This window comes from Aedes albopictus, chromosome 1, assembly GCF_035046485.1.
Source record: "Aedes albopictus strain Foshan chromosome 1, AalbF5, whole genome shotgun sequence".
NCBI classification, from domain to species: Eukaryota; Metazoa; Arthropoda; class Insecta; order Diptera; family Culicidae; genus Aedes; species Aedes albopictus.
In genome coordinates, this window is record NC_085136.1 from 337,848,330 (window position 1) to 337,875,154 (window position 26,825).

At 41.9% G+C, this 26,825-nt stretch overlaps 1 protein-coding gene across 1 annotated transcript in view; it reads right to left on the minus strand.

Annotated features, from left to right (window-relative positions):
- The window catches only part of LOC109417418 (dedicator of cytokinesis protein 1), a gene marked incomplete in the record, with an annotated part of 110,628 nt that overhangs the window by 14,881 nt on the left and 68,922 nt on the right, over positions 1-26,825 (minus strand). Inside the window, 4 exon segments of the mRNA XM_062847462.1 lie at positions 471-584; positions 16,892-17,423; positions 17,480-19,116; positions 19,919-20,348. Coding sequence (XP_062703446.1) covers positions 471-584; positions 16,892-17,423; positions 17,480-19,116; positions 19,919-20,348 — 2,713 coding nt within the window.

Sequence of the window (26,825 nt, forward strand, 5' to 3'; positions counted from 1 at the left end):
GAAGGCTTCCATGACTACTTCTCCCGATCGCAGTAGGCTGCATCAAAAATGACTTTTCTTATTGTTTGCTTACACATGTTTACTGTGATCGAGTTATTGTCATTGTTGATACATAATTTTAAAATTATCGAAAAAATGCTGCACAATGTGAAAAAATACGAATGACCATCAATGAAAAAAAAACAGGAAAGCACTCACTTTGCACTCCGTCCTAAATTTCTATTGCTTCACTCACTCACACACAAGCGCAACTCTCAATCGCAGACAAAAGCCAAAAGAAAAGCACACTCTCTCGCATTATTTACGGAAACAGCGAAACGCTCACGCACACAAACAGCCAAAAGCTCGACGCGCACCTTCGGCATATTCGGCCATCTTGATTATCGTATATGTACGCATATTTATGTATTAGTGTGCAACAACACGTAGAGAGAAGACAACAACGGAAACAATCGGAATCACATAAATACCTTCGTTTTGGCGGTGGTTTCACGCGTATGCAGCTGCGATTTGCTTTCCCCGAGGACCTTGGCCGCCTTGGTGAGGTTCTTCTCCTGCTGTCGGATGTCGAACATGAACTCGCCCTGGACGCGGTGTGGTCAGGTTTCGATTCGCGAGTTTTTTTGAGTTAGCAATCAGTAGTGAGTGGTAGTAGTTGTAGGCACACAAGCACACCAGCAGCAAACCAAAACAAATGGCGGCACGGAGACGTTGATGGCGGTAGTGTGCGTCGCACAGGGAGAGGAATTTACAACGCGCAAAGCGAAATTGAGCCGATTCGCACGCAAATGTGGTCGTGAGAAGATGGATTTTTGTTTATTGGTGGTTGTGAACGTAGGGATCAAAGTTACCACAGATTTCCAACCACCAGATGGGTTAATTAAAATTTTTGCAATCGACGAAACCGATCAAAGGAAGCGGGATTATATGGGAGTTGAGGGAAAAGGGAGAGAAAAATACAAATTTGTTAAAAATTTGAGTTATTGCTCAACAGGCTCTAACAAGCTCGTAACGTTAGTAACAACTTCAAACACCATTTGCGGGTTAGTTAAAATAAGAACGGTTACAACTCTGGGTTAGGGAGCTTGGGACAGGGAAATCAGGGCTGAATTAGTCACAGTCAAGGACTCGATATAATTGGCGAGACTATTCTAAACATAAAATGAATTTGCATGTTCAGGTGGAAATGATGAAGATGATGTAATGTACAAACATGTTATATGAAATTCTTATTACAATGGTTCGATAACAGATTAGCAATAATGTAATATGCGTTTTGTGTGATTAAATGTTAGACATTTCATGAAAGGCGAGACATTCAAAAAACAAACCTTTTTATTCATTGTTAAATGTTAGCCATTTTCTGAAGAAGAATTGAATAGTTCAGAAACTGATAAACTTGTGATGGTGCATCTATTGACATATCCCTTGCGTGCTAGAATTAACATTGTCAAAAGCTTCAACGTTGACCAGCTTCTTCTTCAGCAGTACACCCAAAGCATCTGGTTCACGATGCCCAAACCACCGGTGCCAAGTGTGTTGGCAATCTCGCTTGTGAGATGCTGCCGCTTGCGAGGCGAACGCTTGCTCCGGTTTGTCGAGTCGATTCAACCCTTTGCGTTTCGTTGCTATGGCGATCCGTTGCCATTGACGACGATTTTGCATTTTTCACCGTCTAACTTCACCTCCGCCTTCCGGTTGGCCATAGTAAGCACTGACAAAAGGCTTGCTGACAGCTTCGGGACAAACATCACGTGGTGCAATCGAATTTTGTTCGTCCTTCCAGAACCGTCCACGCATTGGACCACGCCGGTTCCAGTACCAGCTACAGCCACTATGCGGCCGTCGGCCAACTCTACCTCACCTGTCGCCGGTTCCCTTTCGTCGAACAATTTCCTGTTGGACGTCACGTGCGAACTTGCACCGGAATCGATGATCCAGTCGTTAACCGTGGCCCCGCTCCCGATGATCGGAGCGTACATACCGCCCCTTCCGCTTGACTTCCGACTGCCGCCGGGAGGTGGTTCCTGACGTAGGTCCATAGACTTTCCCGGATCAGGAGCGCTTCAGTCCGGAGCTTCCAGGCTTCTAAATTGGAATTGTTCAGCTTCGTAGAATTCTTCAGATCCATCCTATCGCAGGAGAGGCTCCAAGCTTCGAACTTCCCGAAATTTCTTGAGAAAAAACGGAACGGTGCTAAAGGCTAATAGTTTGATAGCAGAGCTTGAAAGAAAAGAACTTGCTTCTTCGAATAGTAACAGTGGAATGATTTTTTTGCAATTTCTCATCGTAATAGGCTGTTTTACCTCACGCAAATCTGACAGGAAAATGCCTAATTTCCCGCACCAAATAAACAATGCTGCAATGGTTCATTACAGCACTGATTTGCGTTGCGTAATGAACCATTACAGCACTGTTTTCAGGTTTCATCAACTTCTTGATGCTTTCTGGACGCAGTTTTGAAAATTGTGACAACTACACAGTATAACCTGCCATGATCAGATTTTCTTAAACAAGGCTATGAATCAGTGTTCAATTCAGTGGGAATGTTTTGTTAAAACTAACCACAAGCGGTAATTTATGAAATTGCAAAAAAACGTTGTACGCAACTCGGTGCAGAACTCGATTTTTACAGCACTCACCGTAATTATCCAATTCGGCAAGCCTCGTTGGATAAATGTACGACTCGTGCTATAAAAATCTTCATTCTGCACCTTGTTACGTAAACTACTATTTTGTTATTATTCTATATTTACAGGTTGCTGCGATTATACATTTAATATTTGAATTTCAACCGATTGCTTCGATTAAGCTGTTTCGGTATCTCAACAGTAACTGCCATTCCGCGCTATACAAATTGCGGTCTGATTGTGTGTCAACACATCTTGATTGTGTCCTTTTCTACATCACCGCAACCGCAAATTCTGTTTCGAAGTCTGGAAAGGGCCTGCTTGGGTGTATTTTAAATCCGAAGTCACGTTTTTCCTCTCCCCTTGCGTGAACGTCGATTCGGTTGATGAAAAGATTCCTCGTATTATACCTATTAATGGGTAGTACGGAGATCGCAAGAAATTTCTTGACCTATCTCGATGCGTGGAAAATTCAGGCAAGGAATCGCTCAAGAAATAATAAGGCGTCGCTTTATTCCGGATCCTACTACGGAGCTGAAACGAAATGTCAAATCAAATGGGGCTTGCTGTGTATCGATGGCGATATACAGCAAACATCCAATCAAGTTCTGGAACTGCTCTGGATTCTGCAGTGCTACCTCGTCCTTTTGTTGTAGAAAGCCGGTCATCATCGAGATTCTTGATGTCTTGGCATCCGTCATCCGAAAGCGCGAGAGAATTTTTTTCAATGTAAGTTGATTGATTCAGTGCATATCTTCCAACTTCCATCCTGATCTGTATTCCAAGGAAGAAATGAAGATCTCCTAACTCTGTAATCTTGAACTCCTCCTTCAGTGATGCCACCAAAGCACGGTACTCGGACTCCGTTTTGACAACCAGGACAATATCATCGACGTGAATCAGGAGATACATTTTGGACTTCTTTGTTTGCTTGACGTATAGGCAAGGATCGGCTGCTGAGCTTCGAAATCCCATCTTCCTGAAAATGCCATCAATCTTGTGGTTCCAAACTCTCGCTGCTTGTTTCAGTCCATAGAGGCTTTTTCGTAGTCTGCACACATCATTGGGATTGTTGTTCTTGAAACCTGGAGGTTGCTTCATGTAGATCTCCTCCTGTAGCTCTCCGTATAGGTACGCTGTTTTGATGTCCACATGGCGCACCAGCATCCGGTCCTTGCTTGCAAGTGTTAAAACAGTTCGAAAAGTAGCTTGCTTCACGACCGGAGCAAATACTAGGTCATAGTCCGTCCCGAACTTTTGAGAAAATCCTTGGGCCACTAGTCTGGCTTTGTATCTTGCCACTTGACCGGTCTCGTCCTGCTTCCGCTTGTATACCCATTTGCATCCAATTGCCTTCCGACCGGGAGGTAGTTCGGTGATCTCCCAGGTCCCGTTCTCACGGTGAGACGCCATCTCTTCGTGCATCGCGTTTCTACATTGTTCGTGTTCTGTACCGGATACAGCTTCTTCGAATGATTTCGGTTCCTCTTGATGAACGGCCAGTCTGATAGTTTCCGTGAACGTCACCGGACGCACTCCAATGTTTGACCGAGCTGATCGGACTGTCGCTGTTCCGTTAGATTCATCGCAAACTTGATGCTCAACTTCTGGCACACCTTGATGAACAGCCTCTCCAGCTTCAGAGTCTTCTTCGGCCTCGTAAAGTTGCAAGGAAGCATCAAGTTCACCACGATGACCAACGTCCTCTTGTGCAGCAGGAACCGCATCCGTCAATTGTACAGGAACTTCGTCAACGCCATCGTCCATCAGGGGCCCTTCCGTAGATCCATCCGGAATCTTCTTCACTTGCTCATCAATCTCCAGAAATCTGACATCATGGCTAATGTTAATTTCTTCGGTTTTGGTGTTCAAGAATCTGTATGCCTTGCTTTCCGTCGCGTATCCAACAAATGTAAGCTTGACCGCCTTCGATTCAAACTTCTTACGCTTCTGTTGGGGCTTCCAAACATACGCGCCACATCCGAACACTTTCAAATGGCTTAAATCCGGTTTCCTGCCGAACCATGCTTCGAACGGTGTAACGTCAGTCGCCTTCGTTGTAACCGGTTCTGCAAATATGCCGCCGTATTAACAGCCTCCGCCCAAAACTTCCTTAGTAGTCCAGCGTCCAACAACATGCAAAGTCCCATCTCATTCAGGCTTCTGGTCTTTCTTTCGGCCACGCCGTTCTGCTCGCCTCCTCTGTCCGATCGGATGATTTTCGGCTTCTTTCCAAGTTGGGTTTCTGTAAAACGTACATACTCACGAATTCTGTCTTCAACTTCCGATTTCTCCTTCAAAAAATACACCATCGTATAGCGGCTGTGATCGTCTACCATGGTCAGATAATATCTGCATCCGCCTGAAGTTTTCGTCATCGGGCCGCTTACATCACTATGAACGATGTCCAGGATCTCCTTTGAAGTCTTCACAGCAACCAATGGAAACGCCGGTCGTGACATCTTTCCTTCAATACAACATTCACACGTCATCTGTATTCCGCAATTCTTCACTTGCATCCCGGACACCAAGTGCTCCCGTTCGATCTCACCTAGAACATCTGGATCTCTGTGGCCGAGTCTGCGAAACCACAAGTGCTGGCAATCCTTGTTATGTTGACGATTGTTCACCATCAAGGAACGAGAGTCCTCCACTGTGTTCAGCCGGTACAGTCCACTAACTCGATCTGCCGTGGCAATTTCAGTTCCATTGAAAAACATACTACATCTGTGGTCATCAAATATTGTACGGACCCCGTTCTTTGCAAGCTTCGTCACTGATATCAGGATTCTGCTGCTTGCCTCTGCCTCCGATCTTCAAAACCTGTTCGTTCAATTCTCCTTTCTGTTTGGACTGCTTCTCTGCTTCGTCAATGAGCTTCACCTTCACCATTTCAAGCGTGAGTTCTTCTTCATTGCGACCTTCTAAGACCGTCGTCAAAGGGTTGAACGAGTCTGGTAGTCCACGAAGAATTAAAGCAACCTTCATACATTCTTCCATCTGGAATCCGGAGTTCTCCAGCCTTACGTAGTTCTTCATAATCTTCGCAAGATATGCTTCCATGCTTCAAAAGAGTCACCTTTTGTCCTAGCGAAGCCTTGTTATGATGCTCCTTCAACGCTACCCATATCGATTTCGCCGTCGTTTTGTCCTGAATGATGCAGTACTGGCTCTCCTCCAGAGTTAGCTGAATTATAGCCAGTGCCTTCTCGTCTCCATTTATCCAAACTTCGGTTATCGGATTCGGTGCTGTCCCTGGGTCGACAAACTTCCATAGTTGCTCCCGTCTCAGCAGCGCTTGAACCGCAAACGACCACGACTGGTAGTTGGTATTGTTGAGCCGCGGGATTCTTCCCCACTCCATTACTGCTTCGCTTCTCGATTCTCACTTCCAATAAATCGCTCCGAATAGAATTCAATTCCCTAGTCGTTCTTCTCTGGGCCCATAACCTGACAGAGTTATGCAGCTAGCGCGAATATGAACACGTATTATCTCGAAGGATTAACAACTGGGAATGAAAATTTTATTGATTCAACATAATAAGGTTACTATGAACATCTCACTACGCCTATGTTTCTATGATGGCACGTTATTGACCACATTGCTTCTCATGCTGCTGTGTTAAAAGACTTAAAAGATATGTTGTCAGCTTGAGCCGTCACAGTGGGAGAAAATCGGTATAAAACGCGAATAAATTCAATATCTCTGCTCGAAGTGGATAGATTCGAATGAATTTTTGACACAAACTGTAAAAATCTATAGTTTCATATATGGAGGGTATCATTCGCCGCATGATGCTGGAAGTCATTGTACTAAGCTCATTTTACCCCACTCTCTCTTTCTCACACCTTTTTGAGAAAATCCTCATCTATTCCCGCCTGGCGTAAAAAATAAATGCCTTATTTTAACTCGTATTTGTGTAAAAACTTACACAGTATCAGCAATTTGACATGGTCCTGCTCTTATGGATTGCGTTCCTCCCAGGGCGGAGGATGTTGGTGTTATTTGAAGATATTTCAATTTTTAAGGCCGTGCGGTGAGCCAAACCAGCTCCATTCGATACACCGGAAGTTTTTACACAAGCACAAATTAAGTAAATCATTTATTTTGCACTCCAGGATTTTTACAAAAACGTGAAACAGAGAGAGAGAGAGAGTGGAGTAAAACGGGCCCCATACACTGGTTTCCAGCATCGTGCGGCGAATGACACCCTCCTTATCTGAAACAGTAGAGATTTTTGCAGTTTGTGTCAAAAATACATTCGAATCCACCCACTCCGAGCAGAGACATTGAATTTATTTGCGTTCTATACCTATGTTTTCCCATTGTGGCGTACGCTTGAGTCACAGTTATGTTGGTTACGGAAACATTGCATTGGTGGGATAGGGACCATGTCCTTGATTTGCCGAAAACACCAACTTTCTAAGTTATCGGGATTCTGAGATATGAGGTTTTGAACGTATACGTGCTCACTAGCGCCGCCCAACGGAGGAATTTCGAACTTCGCAACTGTAAGTTACTGGCGTACCCAACAACATTTCCGGAGACACTATCCTTCCAAATTATCAGAGTCTTGAATTGTCTCATATCGTAACGTTTGCTTGACAACCTAATATGGTTCCTGTAGTACAATTAAGCTTCAAACTGCTGATGGCGCCTCTAACGGCCAAGTTACCAACTGATCATATGAATAAAAGTTCTAAATTGTAGATCATTTCAAGCCCTAAAACTTTGCCGAAGAAAGTATTGCTCTATTTCTTAACACACCCGAGATAATTGGCCACACCTCCAAAAAGCCAAAATCCCATAAGCTCTTAGTCTCCTATTAAGCGGATTCCTATTGCGCCCCCCGATTAGTGATCTTATAAGTGTCTCGACTGTATACATATTCTATCATACATACTTGCGGAAGGGATTACTTTGCTTTTTTCTCATTTCAGAGAGCGAGTTATGACGCTTAACGAGGAACAATTCGTCATTGAAATTATCGTCATCATCAAACATTTGAAAGCAGTTTTCTCATTCAAATCTAAATTGTTTGAATCGAAAATGTATTCACTGTATTCCTCATGAGGAACGGAATACAGTGAATACATTTTCATGGACATTGTTTTGAGTTACAGCGAAAAAACTGCTTTTTATTTTCCAAAAAATGATGACGAATGCTTGAGCCTTAAGCTTAAGAAGAGCATCGACGGAGTGACATTAACTTTCTTAGCACAGTCACTCCCGACGTATTCATTTCAGATTATACTACATACTATGCTGGGCGATTGGTACGAGATGTCCACATTCTATAACAATATGATCCAATGGCTTAACCAGCTTTTCGGTCAGGGGGGGGGGTGGTGGTAGCATCCTTAGCAAATTTCTACCTACTAGCTTTTATAACTAAACGCAACATGATGAAATTGAATATAATAACATTTTATTCTAAATGCATTTCAAAAGACATTTTTTAACCCTTCAGCAGTCACGCTGTTGTATTTTGTAAAATATGTTAAAAAAAAAAGATCAACACAAATCAACGTGGCGCTGGTAGCGGTGACCAATTTCTAGAAGATTAACCATTTTTATTTACTCATGCATTATTTTGCTGTGATTTGTTGTTAATGTCTACAATACATTCATAAGAAATTATAGCTGAATTGTTTTGGAAATTACGAACTCTCTGAGGGCTAACCAAGAATTTCCTGATTCCTGTAGATATTTAAATTATCTTTCCATTCTGTTCGCTGGATAAGTTTCTTCACAAATTCTTGAAAAAATTCAAATAAATCATCAGGTAATCCTAGAGAATTTCTTGGGTACATCCTGAAAATATGATTGAAGGATTTCTGAAATTTCCGAAGGAACTCCTAAATGAACTTTTGAAGAGAACCTGAGTTGAATTTCTGAAGAAATCACATGAGGAATTCCCGGAGCAATCCCTGGAAGTCTTCCTGAAAAAATCCCTGAAGAAATGGCTAGATGTATCCATGGAGCAATTCATGCACGAATGTCTAGGTGAAGCCATGTGAAATCCCCGGAGGAATTCCCGAAGGAATCCCTGGAAGAATTTCTGTAAATATACATGGATGAATTCCAGGATAAATTATGGCATGAATACCTAGTGAAATTTCTGAAGAGATCTCATGAGGAAATCCTAGATAAATTCCTGAAGGATTCCTTTGAGGAAAATTTGGAGAAATTCCTGGAGGAATTCTGCGAGGAATGCCTAGAAAAATTTTATAAGAAATCTCTTGAGGAATTCATAGTGGAAATCTTCTGGAGGAATCCTTGGAAGAATTCTTGAAGAAATTCCTGAAGGAATCCATGAGGCAATTCCTGGGAAAATCTGTAGAGAGAATCGTGGAGGAATGCCTGGAGAAATTTCTGAACAAATTCCTGGCGTAATTCCTAAATGAATTCTTGGATGAGACCTAGCGGGAAATCCTTGAGAAATTTCTTAGATGAATTCTTGGAGCTATTCCTTGAAGAATTCCTGGAAAAATCTGCAGCGCAACTCTGGGAGGAATTGCTGGAGAAATTTCTGAAAAATCCCTTGAGAAATTTCAGGAGAATTTTCTGGAAGAACCCTTGGAATGAATTTCTGGAGGATTCCCTGGTGGAATCTCTGAGAATATCCCTGGAGAAATTCGTGGATAAACCCCTGAAGCATTTCCTGGGGAAATCTTTGGAGAAATTGCAGGAGGAATGTCTGGAGGAATCCCTGAAAAATTTCTGAAAGTATTCCCGAAGAATTTCCTGGAAGAATCTCTGAAGAAATCCCTGGAGGGTTTCGTGGAGAAATTCCTAGACGAATTGCTGACATAGTTTCCAAAGGATGCTAGGAGCAATTTTGGAAAAAAAATCCTGGGACATTTCCTAGAGGAATTCCTGGATAAAATCCTGGAGTACTGAATGAAGGAAATTCTAGAGGTATTCCTATGGGAACTGCTGGAGTAATCTTTAGAGAAATTCTGGAAAGAATTATTGGATGAATATCTAGACTCTAGATTGCTTCAAGGATTTCCCCAGGGATTTCTTTCGGAATTCCTTCGAGGATTTCTCCAGAAGTGCCTTCAGAAATTCCGCTTCAAATACCTCCAGGAATTTCTCAAGCGATTTTTTTCTCAGAAATAGAAAAAAAAAAAAACAGAAAGAGTAACGGAAATCTCCCAGAATTCCTCTGAGATTTCTATAGATGAATCTCCAGAGGAATTCTGGGACATTCCTGTTACTATTTCTGTTATTTTTCTATTTCTGAAAAAAAACCCTTGAGAAATTCCTGAAATTTGTAGCGGAATTTCTGAAGGCATTTCAGGAGAAATCCTCGAAGGAATTCCGGAAGGAATATCTAAACAAATCCCTGAAAAATTCCCGAAGGTATTCCTGGAGAATTTCCTGGAAGAATTTCTGGAAAAATCCCTAGAGAATTTCCTGAAAGAATCCTTAGAGGAACTGCTGGAGGATTTCCTGGAGGAATCCCTGGAAAAATCCCTGGCGAAGCTCATGGAGAAATCTCTGGAAGAATCCCTGTAGCAATTCCTGATGGAATCTCAGGAGAAATTCCTGGAGAAATGCCTAAAGGAATTCCTGACATAAATTTTTGAAGGATGTCCAGGAGCAATTCCTGGGGTAATTCCTGGACGAATTCCTGGATAAAATCCTGGAGGTATGCCTGAAAAAACTCTTAGAGGTATGGAGCAATCAATGATGGATTTCCTGTAGGGATCACTACAGGAATTCTTGAAAGAATTACTGGATGAATTTCTAGAGGAATTCTGGGAGATTTATATTTCCATTCTATCATTTATCTATTTCTGAAAAAAAATCCATGAGAAATCCTCGAAGGAATTCCTGAAGGAATCCGTGGGGGAATCCTTGAAGACATTTGTAAAGAAGTCCCTGGAGGAATCTTGATAGAAATTCCTGGAGGAATATCCGGAGGAATCCCTTTAAAAATCCCACTCCCGACAAAACTCGCAAAATGTGAGTTCTTCCTTCGGAAGGGAAGTAAAGCGTGGGTCCCGAGATGAACTAGCCTAGGGCTAAAAATCTCGTTAATACAGATAAAAAAAATCCTTAAGGTATTCTCCCTGAAATTTTCTGGAAGAATTTCTGAAGAAATCCCAAAAGGATTTGCTGGAAGAACCCTTAGAGGAACTGCTAGAGGATTTCCTGAAGGAATCTTCGAGGGATTTCCTGGAAGAATCCCTGAAGCAATCCATGAAGGAATCTCAAAAGAAATTTCTGGAGAATTCCCTGAAATGTTCCTGAGGGTTTTCCTGAGGAGTTTCTTGGAAGAGTTTCTGAAAAAATCCTCAGAAGATTTTCTGGAAAAAATCCTTGAGAAATTGTTGACATAATTTCTGAAGCATGTCCAGAGCGATTCCTTGATCAATTCCTAGAGAAATTGCTGGAGGAATTACTAAAGAAATTTCTGAAAAAATCCCCTGAGTAATTCCAGGAGGAATTTTTAGAGACATTTCTGGAGGAATTCCTGAAGAAATCCACGGAGGAATTTCTGCATGAATCCCTGGGGGAATCCTTGGAGAAATTCGTGGAGAAATCTCTGTAAAAGTGCCTGGAGGAATTTTAAGCGGAACTCTTGGAGCAGTTCCTGGATGAAAATCTGGAAGAATACTTGGTGGAATTCTTGAAAAAATTCCAGAAGTTTCTGGAAGTATTCCTGAAGGAATACCTGCAGGATTTCCTGAAAAAAATCCTGGATGAATTGCTGACATAATTTATGAAGAAATTCCTTGATTAATTCCTGGTGAAATTCTTTGATGTATCCTGAAGAAATTCCTGGAGAAATCTCTGCAAGAATCCAAGGAGGAATCCCTGAAAAAATACATGGAAAATTTCCTGGAAGAATGCCCAGAAGAATTCCTGGGGGAATTCTTGAAAGATTCCCTGAAATAATTCATGGATAAATTTTTGCAGGAATTCCTGGTGGAATTCTTAGATGAATTCCGGAAGCAATTACTGGAGGAATCTCTGGAGGAATGCCTGAAGGAAATCCTGAAGGAATGCATTGTGGAAACCCTGGATGAATCTTGTAGGAATTCTTGGAAGGATCCATGGAGGATATCCTAGAGGAATACCTGTAGGAATTTCTGAAAAAAAAATCTTCAGAGGAAGTCCTGGAGAAACTTCTAGAGGAATTTCTAGTGGAATTTCTGGTGAAATCTCTAGTTGAATTCCTTGAGTAATTTTTAGACAAATCCCTGCAAGAATTCCCAGAGGAATCCATGGTAAAATGTCTAGAGGAATTCCTGAAGAAATTCGTGGATGAATCTCTTGAGGAATTTGTAATGGCATACCAGAAATAATTCCTGAAGAAATATCAGATGGAATTTACGGATAAATTCTGGAGAAAAGAGTTCCAGAAAGAGTCCCGGAAGCAACTTCAAGAGGAATTACTGAGGGAATCCCTGAACAGTTCTTGGAGGAAGTACTGAATTAATTCCTGACGGAGTTCCTTAAAAACGTACAAGGAGGAATTCCTGGACGAATCTTAAGAAGAGTTCCTGGGAGAATCTTTGGAGGATTTTTTTAAATTAGTTGTGCCAGAAAGAATCACAAAAGGAATTCCCGAGTTAAGCCCTGCAAACATTTTTAGAGGAATCCCTGGAGGATAACCTAATAGAATGACTATAGAGATTAACCCTAAAAGGGATACCTGGGGTCCATTGGACCCCAGGCGCCTTTCAGAGCTCGTCTTTGATAGAACACACTCAGCGAGGTGACGAAACTGAGGCCATGAAGGTATCCCTTTTAGGGTTAACGGAGGAATCTCTAGAAATACTCCTGGAGGAATTTACAGAAGAATTCCTGGAGGAATTTCTGGAGGAAACTCTGGATGAATGTTTAGGGAAATCCCTGCAGCAATTCCCAGAATAATCCCTGGAATAACTCCTGAAGGAATCTCTGAAGGAATTCGTGGAGGAATCCCTTGAAGAAATTGCTGGTGGAATCCTTGGAGAAATCCTGAAGAAATTCTAAGAAAAGTTCGTAAGGGATGTTTTTTCTTGGTTTTTATTGTGAGGGATGTTTTTTTCTTGTTTTATTGTTGGTTTGTATTTTAACTAATGCTAATTCTACACCTTGTTCATGAAGGAACTCCTGAAGGAATCCCTGCAGAAGTTTCTGAAGAAACCCCAGGAGGAATCCTGGAAGCAATTCCAGGGATTCTCTTAACAGTCCCTGGAGAAGGTTTTGAATTAATTCCTGAAGGAGTTCCTGAAAGAATTCAAAGTGAAGAGAACTCCTGTAGAAATTCTAAAAATTGAGGAATCCCGGAAGCAATCCCATGTGGAATTCCTAAGGAAATCCCAGGAAAGCTTTCTTAACAAATTACTGGAAGAATTTTTGTAGGAAAACATTTTGAAGGAATCCATGTCTGCAATAATTTTTAGACTAATTATTATTGGAATCTTTAGATGGACTCCCAAAATAATATTTTGTATGATGGTTTAAGGCACTCCTGGATTAGTTTTAAGCTAATCTCTGGTAAAATTTCTTGTTAGGGTTTCTGAAAGATATTCCTGCTGAAATACTTGGAATTATTCCAGATTGAATTATTGGATCAATCTCTTGTGGAATTCTTGAAGAAATATATGGAGAAATCCCTGAAGAAATCTCTGAAGGAACACTTGCAGAAATACCTAAAAGAATTTCTGTTGACATTACTTTGGAAATCCTTGGAGAAATCCTGGAGGAATCCTTGAAAAATGCAGTGGAACAATCACTGGAGGGACCTCCAAAGATATCCCAGGAGAAATTCCCGGAGGAATGTCTCGTGAAACCCATAGAGGAATTCTTGAAAAATTCTCTGGAGCAATCCATGCTGGAATCACTGAAGAAAGCTATGAAAAAAATCCTGGAGGAGTTCGTCGATGCATCCTTGCAGAAGTATCTGTAAAAAAATTCTGAAGGAATCGTGGGAGGAATTCTTGAAGCATTTCTCGGAACAAACCCTAAAAAAACTATCTGAACCCTGCAAGATGTCCATGGAAGAATTTACGGTGGAAAAACACCTGGAGAAGTCTCTTGAGGATTTCTGAACGAATCCCTGGAGAAATTCTTGAATAAATGCCCAAAGGAATTTTGGAGGAAGAATTCGTAAAGAAATCCCAGATAATTTACTCTTAGCATGACGTTTGTTTGAATTGAATACTAGTGAAAATTCGTGTAGCAGTAACGCATAACTGCACTCTGTAGCAGCATATGTTCTACAAAGTCCTTCTTTTTACCTACCGTATTCTATGAATAAACATCACAAAATGTAGTCATTCAACCAAGCTTATTTTTTGGTAAAATTGTATGATGATGAGATTGAACCACTTCATATCATACAATTTGGAGAAATCCTTGGCGAAATTTCCTGGGGTTCTCGAGTAAAAATGGTTTGATTATTGTGGATAAAAACACTAATTATTAGAATTTTTTTTTATATTCTTTTTTGGAACTCTGAATTATTGATAATCTTTGAGTTGGCTTGACTTTTTAAAAAATCTGGTGGCGAGAGTTTCAAATCTCGCGTTTAGTATCATACAGGCGTATCTACAATTGTTCCAGTAGGTTCGCTGGCAATCGAAAAGCGTCAGAGGGCTCACCTGCGGGACGGTTGTTGCGGGGAAAGCACCAGTTCCAGCTTCTCTCGGGTACCTAACCGCGTAACACCACAGTCGCGCATAGAAGACAAACCCACGTTCTGACAAACGACCGTACAGAAACTTACTCTCCCGTCACCAAAGCCACTTTTCAGAGTTTTACAAATCACGCGTTTGGAATTTAAAATAATTTAAATTATTAATACCCTAGTTATAGAAAATTCAATTCAATTTCGTTATTCTAATCATCGACAATGTGCGTCCTGTCCGCACAACAAAATTTTCACTTCTCTGAAAAATTCAAATTTGAACCTCGCTTGCTGCGATGCGGTTCGTTAGTTGTCAAGGCAACCCGTTCACGTGGTCGCGACGGTTGGGTCGACGCCGGGCGTCGGCAGTGCCCGAGCAAGAATGTTTGTGTCACTTCTGTGGTGGGTTGCGTGCTTCGCTTCCTGACAGTTGAACTAGAAGTGTCCTGAATCCTGTCCTTAGCCTACTTGATGACGCTCAACTACCACATCTCCTTTTCTTTATAATTGAATGAATTTTTGTATCTATATAAAATGGTGGTTGCGTTTTAGGATTTGGCTCGACGGGTTAATGGATCTACATAATTGCATTCGTGCAGGTCTCTTGCCAGGACAGCAGCTAAGTATGAATTGAAATGGCCGAATCTTTTAGCTCAAAGGGCTTCTTTATGTCGTACCCTCACCGACCAACCCGAGGTTGTCCGTGAGGGACTTTATTGTGTGATGCCCTCACCGGACCAACCCGAGGTTGTCCGTGAGGGACTTTATTGTGTGATGCCCTCACCGGACCAACCCGAGGTTGTCCGTGAGGGACTTTATTAGAAAAGGCTGGATGTGAATTTGCAGCTTCGTTTAAATCTTGTCTCAGCAGGTAGATTTGTATGGATGAATTCCCTCGCGGGCCAACTGGTGGAGCTTGCAAACTGAGTACGTTGCGTGGGCCTTGTCATACTGGCTGCATTATTGTGGGGTTTTCCTTAGGATTGAACTTTGCTGAGGGAAACTGCTTGCTATTTGAAGCGGGCGGAACGGTTTGGCTATCCTTCACATTTTCGTCCAAAGCATCTTCGTTTTCTTCATCTTCGATTCGATTAAAGTTCTTCAGTATTCTCCAAGATCCCATCCTCGTCAGCCATTTGTGGTGGGTTGCGTGCTTCGCTTCCTGACAGTTGAACTAGAAGTGTCCTGAATCCTGTCCTTAGCCTACTTGATGACGCTCAACTACCACAACTTCTAATGTTCGCAACAACAATTAACGATTTCTCTTCATCGATTTTCTCTTTGGATTATTCCGGGAAATACAACCAATATTCGGATGATCTCTCGGTTTGTTTCGGTGAATGGCGACTAAGACTTGCTTCTAAAACAACAAAAAAGAAACGAAAATGATTTTTGGGCCAAGTTATAACCAAAGAGAAAATCGATGAAGATGAATCAATCATTGTAGATACGCCCAAAATTATTGAAAAACTTTGCAAAACTATTGACTTTTGCTATCACCGAGCGAAACGATCGTGTCGATATACGAAAACACTAGTTTACAAAAGAGAACAAGTCCGAATAATCGGAAAGTGATTTTCAAGAAGTTTTATGATCAACGCTTAAACATGTTATGACCTAAGTCAATGCGGTTCGTCTCCTGTATAACATATTCTTAATCGTTGAAGTCCCTTATATAAACGCACATATCCGTTTTCAGTTTAGTATGTATAATATAATAACTAAAGTTCAGATTGTTGTGTTTCTCATCGTTTCAGAATCAGTTGAGTAGATCAATTCGAAATCGCAGTAAACGGCTTACGCTAGAAACGCCGGAGACTGCAACGGTGGGGAATAAAAGTAGCGACGAACCCAACCAGTAAAAAGAGCTTCTTAATGCTGTCATATCTTGATTAGTGGTTAGTATAAGTTGACTAAGGTTTTATATGCCAAAAGACGATGAATTATGATGATGGATGAAGAAACACAGGAAAACGACCACATTAGAAGGAAAAATGATAAGGGAACTGTAGTTATGTAACCAACGTTACTACAATATTTACATTCTACTTTCGAGGGACAATAAGGGATACACGATAACTACCTCATCTAGTAGAAGTCAACGAACTTCCGCTCTCCGGAAGGTGTGAACTACTTCCTTGTGCACATGGACGGACATGGTTTGCGATGCGGTGCTTCCCAACCAAGGGGATGATGACCTTCTTTTCGTAAGGGATGATGGTGTTGCAATGTTTCACGTGAATGATGATAATGCATAATGAATATGTAGTAAAACACACGCACAGCATGGTAGAGGTAGAGGAAGTCGAAGGGCGCAGGCATACGGCATGTTGTTGGAAGAAATAGACATCGAGGCGAGCGACACACACATGGCAGGACAGCAAGCATACACGGACAAACACAGGTGGTAAATATAATTTGGACAAACAGTGGAACATCACATGAATTGGCTTAGAAAAGGCGGGATGCAAAGGTTTGTGCTTTTTGATTTTTGGAGGTCCAATTCGACTTCAGTGCAACGCGCAATTAAAAGGTATGACAAACACATAAACACGATCACGGAACACATTGAATTTCATGCAGCAATCTTTTTTTTAGGAAAATATTAACGAAACTGCAAAGACTTACCTCTTCCTTGCTTTCGAGTTTGTCCTTAATCTGCCGGCAGAACACCGGCAGCAGAATGGCTCGACACTGGGGCAGCTTGAACAGCTTGGAGTCCACGACGTCCTTGATGCAGGTCATCTTGGACTGGTTCAGCCGTCCAGTCGGGACGTTCGTGATGATGTCCACGATCCGTTGGCTCAGCTTGATCGGATCGTACACCTGCATCAGATCGGACGCGATGATGTGCAGATATTTTAGCAACGCACCTTGCGACTTGAGCAGATCGTTCTGGTACTTGATCAACTCGGTGAACGACTCCAGCAGATCTTCCAGCATGGTTTCGAACAGCTCGCGGTCCTTCCCTTGGTTCAGGTCGGAGAACAAAATGCGCGATCGTATGATAAACTTCATGATGTACTGGAGATACTTGGTGGTCCGGTAGAGTGTTTCGTCGTTTTCATTGACGGCGTAGATGCTGATCGAGCTGGAACGATCGCTGCTGACGTTGTTGATCGCGTTCTTGATGTGCGTTTGAACTACGTTGATCAATTTTCTGAAATTAAGGGGAGCATTAAAATCGTGAACATTCTTTCACGATCGTATACTTACTCATAGGCCAACGTCGCTGAGAAGCTTTCATTGATGTAGAGATCCAGCACCGACTGGAAGTGCTGGTACTTGAGATCGTACACGATCTCGATCAACCGCAGTAAACACTTGAACACCAGGTTGTCATACTTGGCCGCGTCCTCGTTCAGCACCAGTATGTTGAACAACGCATCCAGAATGTCCTGCAAAAACTTGACCACCTCCTCGCCCTTGACGTTCATCAACGCGTTCAGCGATTCTTCCATCTTCTCCTTCCGCGAAGACCAGTTCAGCAGACCTAGAATATCCACGTTCTGCGTGAGCTTCGTACTGCACAGGTTCGTCTCGATCGTGAAGCTGTCCTTCGATGCCAAACTGAAACCGGTCATCGAAGGCTTTCCTCCGCTAATGTTGACCAGCTCGTCCATCAACGCCGGCAACTGCAGATAGTTGTACTGCGTGTCTTGATCGAACTTTTTCTGATCGATCTTGTACACCAGCAGCTGATGTCGCTTGTGCTGCAGTGTGGTCCCATCGTCGTTCATCAAGCGTACGTACGACAACCCAAACGGCTTCTCGCTGCGATCTTTGGCTTCGTTCGAACTCCGATGCTTGAAGGTGAACCTCAAATGGCACTGTTTGAACTCCTCGATTGGCACGTCGATCTTGAAATTCTCGTTCCACTTTGGCTTAACCTCATGATAGTAGATCACCGATTTGTACTCGTTCAGAGCAAATCCCCCGCCGCCGTAGGTGATCACCCCTGAAATTGCTACTCCGTCCTTATTGCAGACCGTTGCCGTGACCTCAATGTTCTTATCACTGGTCTTGGACCCCTTGGAAAACTCCCCTCCGACTAGTGTTAGATAGAGATCGTTCCGAACATCTCCGGGGAAGATCACTTCCGGGAATCCCATCTTACGCGCGAACGCTACGTTTCCCAGAACCAAATGAGGGTATTCCTCCTTAACCTGTTTGATATCACCATGCAAGATATCTACGCTGATCCAGATTGCTGCGTCGCTCTTATCCCCTAGATCCTTGTTGCCGATCAGCTTCCGTAACGTACTATCCAACGATTCCTTCTCGCAAGGAATGAATGGCATCTTCAATTGGGTATCACTTTTGAAATCCTCCGATCTCTTAATAATCGGTTTCAAATCTAGCGAAGCCACGCCGAACGGCCGCCTCATCTGCTGCTCATGACCAGAAGTTGTACCCGACCCCGACCCACCACCCGGCCCCGGACTTCCCGGATTGCTCATCTGACTGGTCAGTTGACTCTTGTTCTTCAGACTGCCCGTATTGGACGAGTTCGCCATGCTGCTGCGCCTCGTATCGGTGTCCTTACCTTCCATGGCCCCTATCCGGACGACGTACGCCACCAGGAGGATCCGATTCCGGCTCAGATCGTTCCCGCTGAGATCGGTGAACAGCACCTTGATGTTGTTGAACTGATCCAGATCGGCGGCCACACCCTGGCGGCTCCACTTGACCACGTAGTTCTCGGTGATGGCCCGCATCTCTTCGCCGTCGTACAGGGTGAACAGGATTTCCGTGTCCTCGCAGAGGCGACACACGAAGTTGTGCACGGACAGCAGTAGGTTGTGCGAGTGGCGGTTCATCGTTTCCACGTTGCGGTTTTTGGTGGTGGAGGTCTAGAAAATATAGATGATCTGTTGAGGTTGGAAACTTAAAGCCCCGGTGGAGATTATGAAAGATTTAAGCTGATGTCTTTGAAATTTACTGTAAGTTGTTCCCGGCGATGTTTCACAACTCATTTCAAAACACCAGTGGACCTAAATATCACCAATACATTAAGATATAGTATTGTTTAAGATATATGAAATGCATAGATGACCTATAATATCAATTGGTAAATACTTAATACAAAAACTCACGAAGTTCCAATAATACTGTATCTCTAACATAAAATTAACGGTGTGTAACTGTTTCAGATATTAAATATAAATGCACTAAGGATTGACTGTCATTTTCATTTCAGTGTATTATCGAGTGAAGCTTTGACGGATAACGGTCAAACAGCGAAGCGATAGAACCGATAGAACGCAGTAGGCATTGCCGCGTGGAGACGTGTTTTGAGTTGTTTGTCACATTTCTTTCGCGTGCACCAGTTTTGTTTTGCCACGATTTGGCCGGTGCTACGCCATCCGGATAATTCTTCCGCATGTGAAAAAGTGTTTGTTCTGTTAGAATTGATGATGATATTTGATTTACTAATTTTGGGAAGAATTTTGAAATAGGGTTTTGTACCATTTGAGCAGGGGTTTCCAGTTGTGTCAAAAAAAACTGCATATGCAACTGAATCATAAGTCAAAATCTATAGATCTCACTTGGAATTGATTCAACGCTCATATCATCAAAACTTAACTGATTTCTTTAATTCAATCAGCTGAAAATCCTTCATGAGTTTATTCCCAAAATAAAAGCATATCTTACACTCGCCCGCTTGATCCGATCGACGGCCGTCAAGTGGTGCTCGTACAGCTGGGTCGTCGACGTCCGCTCGATGTCCAGAATGTTTCCGCACTCGTCCCGGACCACCATGTCCAGCCGTAGGATTTTATTCCCCGTGTCGATCTCCGAGGTGGCCTTCAATTTGATGTCCTTCATCTCATCGACGGGCAAATTGCCAGACAGCAGTTGCGATCGCAACCGGATCAGTTCCAACATTTTCGTCCGAATCACTTTGAAGTCCGGATGGGTGTAGAGGTAGAACCGTCGGTAGAGATGTTGCCACTCCTTTAGGACGGTTGTGATCTCTTCGACGATTTCGCTTCGGGCCACAACCAGCTCGCCATCGCGCGATATCCGGCCATCGACGATGTGGACGTAGCACTTGGGGAAGATGCCGGATATGTGTGGTCGACTGGAAGTAGAGGAGAAAGAGATATAAGTTGGAGGGGCAGTTTCGATATATGTTTGATGTCCCCAGTGATGTCCCCTAAAACCTGTCTGAAACCTCCTCAAACACCTTGAAATGGACGTAAAAACTTGAAGCATTAGAAGTCAAAATCCGTTGAATTGGCAAATTGAGAGATACATTTGTGGAAAAATTCCACTTGTTTTGGTGGGATTCGAACCCACGACTCCGTATTGCTAGTTCGGCGCTTTAACCAACTAAGCCACAGAACAAGTTACGAAGCTTCTCTGAAATTTTCTGAAACGCCATGGAATGCCTTAAACATGTTGAAACGCTTCTGATAATGCTTTTTATGCAACGCACAATAATGAATCCAAAAAACCCTGAAGAAATCTTAGAAGGAACTCCTAACGGAGTCTCAGGTGGAGTTCTGGCAGAAATCCTGGGGTTCCTTCAGGATGGGTTAAGAGGTAAAAGCGATGGAATTTCCAAAGAAATCCTGAAAGAAATTCATGAAGAAATCTCTGGAGTGCAGGTAATTCCGGAAATAACTATTGGAGGAATCCCGGTTGAAATTATGGGAATAATCGAAGAATGAACTTCCGGTGTAATATCAGAAGAAAATCCAGGATGCATCCTAGAAGGAAATCCTTGAGGAATGCAAGGAGCAGCTCTTTCATTCATTTTATTAATTCAAAATGTATTTTTGGAAAGTTTTCCGAACAAACTCTCTTTTATGCAAAAATTTTAGAGTTACTTTAACATACTAGCTGTTCCCGGCAAACTTTGTTTTATCTACTGAGTGTTTTATGTTCCAAGTTCATGTCCCCTTCGAGTCCCCGTTAAAAATATGTCATTTTTTGAATACGGTCCCTTAGCATAGTTTTTTTTTTGTTATAACGTTTTCTAGGGATTTTTGAAAATTTTCGTATACTCTACAAAGTTGTTATATGTGATGAAATACACTTCCTTTTTGGAATAATGCTGTTAGTGGAACAGAGCATGCATCTCTAATAAATCCTAAGATTATTTTTTGTATGGAGTCCATGAAGAAATCGCATTAGAAATTTTGTAGCTGGAGGGAACTTCCTGCACGAATTATTGCTGCAATACATCATGCAATTACAGCTACTACTAGGCCTACTAGGCATATGCAGCCTTTTATTTTTTCTCACTCATTCTCTTTGATAAACACGAGAAAGAGCGGAATAAATGACGGGGCAAGTTATCCCTTTTCCTTCCTTTTCTTTTTCGTGTTTATTTAGGCAAATGAGTTCCTGCTGTTATTCATTCGGGGATTTCTACGAGGTCTACTACAGAAATTTTCGTGGAATATTCCCAATAATTAAGTTGTAAATTATGATGAGATTCCTTTATGAATTCTCGCTGGTATTGCTTCAGGAATGCTGTTGGGATTTATTCTTAATTATCTGATACAACCCAATGTTTGGGAATTTTTCAGGAAATTCTAGCTGGGTATCGTACTGGAATTTTCGGAGGATTCCCAACAGTAATTACTGGAAAAATCCCAGCTGAAAATGCTTGAGAAACCTCAGCATGAATTCCTAGAGAAATCCTAGTAGAAATATCCTAGTAGAAAGCTCTGGAGGAATCGTAAAAAAGAATTTCTATAAGAATAATTGGAGAAATCTCTGAAGTAATCCCAGCAAAAGTGTTTAGACTTTACAGGAATCTCATTAGGTATTGTTGGAGGAATTCCAGAAGGATTTCTCCAAAAATATGTCTAGGATTGCCTCTAAGAAATTTCTACTGAAACTTCTCAAGAAACACCTCCAAAAATTTCTACATGAATTCTTCCAGGAGTTTCTCCAAGAATTTCTTCAAACTAATTTCTCCAAGTAGGGTACTTTCAGATATTTAGAGTTTTTCCAACGATTCCTCCAGGAATTCCCCTTCAGATTCCTTCATAAATTTCTGCAAGGATTCATCCAAGAATTATTCCGGCATTACCACTAGAAATTCTTGCTGGGATTCCTCCAGGGACTCTTGCTGTAATTTATTCATGGATTTCTGCAGAAATGTAGTATTCCTACTAGAAATGCTCTTGAGATTATTTTAGGAAATACTGCTGGGATTACTTCAAGATTGCTACTTCCTGGATTCCTGGATTCTAGACTACTTGGGATTTCTCCGAGGAGGATACTTTCAGAAAAATATTTAATTTTTCCAACGATTCCTCCAGGAATTCCCCATTGGATTCCTTCATAAATTTCTGCAAGGATTCATCCAAGAATTCTTTCGGCATTACCACTAGAAATTCTTGCTGGGATTCCTCCAGGGACTCTTGCTCTGATTTATTCTTGGTTTTCTCCAGTAGTATTCCTGCTGGAAATCATCTTGAGAATATTTTAGAACAACTGGTGGGATTGCTCTAGAATTGTTATTTCCTGATTTTCTCTAAACTACTTAGGATTCCTATTTCTGGCTAGAATCTTTTATGATTTATTCTAGGTTTTTTCATGCACTACCTTCAGGGAAACCTTCAGAAATCCCTGGAGGACTGCAAATATTCCTACTGACAATCCTTGAGGATTCTCGAAGAAATTTCTGGTAGGATTTCCTGAAGGAATCCCAGTAGTATCTACTGGAATACCAAGAGCAATTTCTAGAAGAATCCTTGAAGTAATCTCTGAAGGAAACATAACAGAAATTTCTGAGAAAAAAAATCGAAAAGACTACATAGAGGAATCCTAAGAAATATCCTGGAGGAATTGTAGAAGGAATTTTCGGAGGAAACCCATCAGGCATTCTTGGAGGAATTCCAAGATAAATTGCTGGAGAAATCTTCTGGAAAAGTCTGTAACGTTTTGCGTTTTTTAGTTTAATTTAATGGAATAAAATAAATAAATAGAATAAAATTTATTTCAATTTGTGTTGTATTAATGTTAACGATAAAGAAATATTTTATTTGTTCGTAAAATTGGTCCATGCCTGTTACTTATGCTTATGTATGTCGAAGCGTTTGTAAAAGCTTACGTGATTTGAACTTTTATAGCATAATGCTAATGGCGCGTATCTACTTTCTGGCGAATTACAGTCATACTGCAAATTTGTCGCCATGCATGAAAATCGCCATGCAGAAAATGTTGGCGCGATTTTTAATAATAGTCATCTAATTCAATAGTGGGACTTTTGAAAAGCGGCACAGTTTCGAGGCGCAAACGACATTCTGACTCGGTCATTTCGCTACGAGTACGGCTGGAAAGCAGAAGTGCGCGAGTTAAGTCCAAGTTATTCGAAAGTTATATTGAGTTTGAGTTCAGTCTAAGATTGAGTTGAAGTTAATTGAAGTTTATTACGGTGCAAGTTATTTTTGCAAATTAAAGGTAAAAGTAGTGAGTGAGTTTCTTAATGTTAAAGTGATGTTAAACGTTTTTGGTGTCTTTCTTTCACGTTGAGTGGACCGAGGTCCGAGATTTCGCGGTTTCTGCTGAATTTTTATTGAGTCACGGAACTATCTACGAAAAAAGGTAATTAAATTCTAATTAAAGTTTAAGTGCTTAAATCTAATAGTAGTTCCTGTTGGACGTGTAGCGCCCAGCGCTTTTTTCGTACGGCTGGTTTTTGTGAATTTCGTTCGGCAACCGTCTTCGCCGAATCGGGGAACTTCTGGTGGAGTGTACCGCCATTTCCGTCTGAATCTTCGCGACCCGTGTGCCCAGCAAAGGCCCGCCTCCAGAAGGCAGTTAAACGGAGGCGTGAGTGAAGTCGCTCGTCCATTATCGTAGCGAAGTTATCCCGTCGGTCGCCAAAAGCCGAAGGTAAGGTCCGTCCGTCAATCCCCGTGGACCGGAGTACGAGAGGCGATTCGCTGAAGCGTGTCGTCAATAGCACGCCGCGAATCCGATCCAAATTCGGAAAATAGGAAACGTACTATTCCCCGCTCGGTCATAGCTGGAATCTACCCAGTCAACCAGTCATCGTATAAGATGTTGTATAAGATGTTAAAGTGGAGGCGATATGCGTACATTTTACATGCGCCTAAATATAGGCATGCACGCATATGGCCTCCACTTTATCATCTTATGCAACATCTTATACGATGACTGGTTATCTGGGTAAGTACGCGAAGCCGGGTCGCTGAGCTTTTAGTGCCTTCCTATTGACCGGAGGAGGATCCTCCCGGGTACAAGCGGCATCCGCCGTGTCCCTCTCGAGCAGAACGAATCGGAAGCTTCCAACCAGCCGCCACTCCCTCCGCACCGGTAATTCGGCCATAAAGCACACGGGTCCTTCGTCGTCGCTGCGCGCCAAATCGCAGCACGGTCACGCCGGCGAACACCATTGCTGACCGCCATCTCCGAACGTCGAAGTCGTCGCCATCTTCGAGCTACGTCCCCGTCACCGAGCATCGTATCGTCGAAAAACCTGCGCAGGTACGTGAAGAGCTTTTTTATATATGGCCATGTTTGCTCTTTTCCATCCCGTATGAATATCTTCCGTCCAACACGAATGAATTCCTAGAATAAATAGTAGAAAGTTTGAAATTTCGTTTAGTTCCGTTACGTTTCACATCGCTTAAATGAATAAACATACTCACTACCTTCCGTTACATTTTAGTTCCGTTACTTCGCTCGGATGAGTAAGAATCCCTTCGGTTTTCCCTAAGTATCTTTTAGCCTGTGAAAGAGTTGGAGTTTAATTTGCGTTCGAAGAAATTCTGCCGTTTACCACGAACCGTTCAAAACCGTCCCTGAGTGAAATAGTCTCTTACAAAGTCGGGCAAATTTCAACACGACCGGTGGTCTCTCTTTGAGAGTGGCGCTTAAGGCGAAACTGGATCCATTTCCTCACTTTTTGGTTTTTAATTTTTTATAAAATAACGAAGCAATATTTTCAAAATCGGTTTTCGTGCACATGTAGAGTATGGATCAGGGTATCTCCTGATTTTTTTTCGTGGTGGAAAATGTTTTTCGTTTTTGCAGAAACCATTTTTAAACAAAAATTCACAAAAAAATGGTTTCTGCAAAAATGGAAAACTTTTTCCACCACAAAAAAAAAACAGAAGATACCTTGATCCATGCTCTTCTACATGTGCACGACAACCGATTTTGAAAGTATTGCTTCGTTATTTAATAAAAAATCAAAAACCAAAAAAATGAGGAAATGCTTCCAGTTTCGCCTTAAGCCACCGTGCTTCAACCAAATCCTCAAGAATAGTTTACGAACGGTTACAAGTCTGTTGAAATTAAGTCAAGTTCCTGCTAGGATTCCTTCAGATATTCCTACTAAGTTTCAGGAATTCTTGCTGAGATTTCACAAACAATTTCAGCTGGAATTTCTTCAGCAACTGCTCTTAGGAGTCCTCCAAGTATTTGTGCACGATACTCAAAGGAAATTTCTTGAAGAAACCCAGCAAGACTTCCTAGTGCATTCCACCAGAAATCCCTGAATGAATACCAGCAGCAATCCCCTGGAGCAATCCCCGCAAGAATTCCTGAAAAATTATCAAGGGGAATGCCGCTACTGAGCTTGTTTTTTTTTTCTTAACACAAGATTTTCAAGCAATTTTGTTCGAGCATGTTCGTCTGTTCTCTGTGTTGAGTTCTCAGAAAAAAATCTGAAAGTATTCTTGTTGCTTGGATCTCTATGAAAATTTGACTCAGGATAAACTCTGCAACTAATCCGCCTAAAATTCGCTCAAGAGTTCCGCTAAAAAAGTTGCGACAGATCTGGGATTCGATCAGAATGTGGAAAAATTTCCAAGTTAAATCTAACCTTTAACCTTCTTCGTGTATTAGCTGCCGCTCCCTCGTTGACGTAGTGCACGTTGAGTGTGCCTGTCTGGGTCATAATGACCCTAATGCGCGACTAGCTTTAAATTCCTAAAATTCTTCTAAATTCCGTTAAAAATTCCTGTAATTCTTCTAGAACTCGATAACAAACTCCTCAAAAGATTTTCAAAAATTTGTGGAGTAATCCCTGAAGGAATTCCTGAAGAAATCCCAGTGAAAACTCCTGAAAAAAATCTCAAATTAAATTCCAAAAGGAAGTATTGAAGAAATTCGTGAAGGAATCCCAAGCGGAGTTCTGAAGGAATACATGAACGAATCCCTACAAAACCCTGGATGATTACCTAAAATAATCCCTGGAAGAATACCTGAACGGATCTCTGGTGACATTCCATAATAAATGACTGGAGTAATTCCAGAAGGAATACAGCAGGAAAAGCCTTGGATCAATCAATCACTGGGAGGAATCCCTCAGGCCATCCTTGAAGTAATCTCTGGAGAAGTAACTGACAGATATTCTTGAGAAATTCATGGAAGAATAAGTCCCTGGTGGAATCATTGGAGAAATTCTTCGTTAAATCCTTGCAGAAGCCCCTGAAATAATAGAAAGAAAAAAAGAGGATAGAAAAGCCCCAAGACAATCATTGATCCCGACTAGAAGTTTATAACATAATTCTAACTAACCCTGATATTAATAACATATTGTGTTATACTTCTGCTTGGAACAATC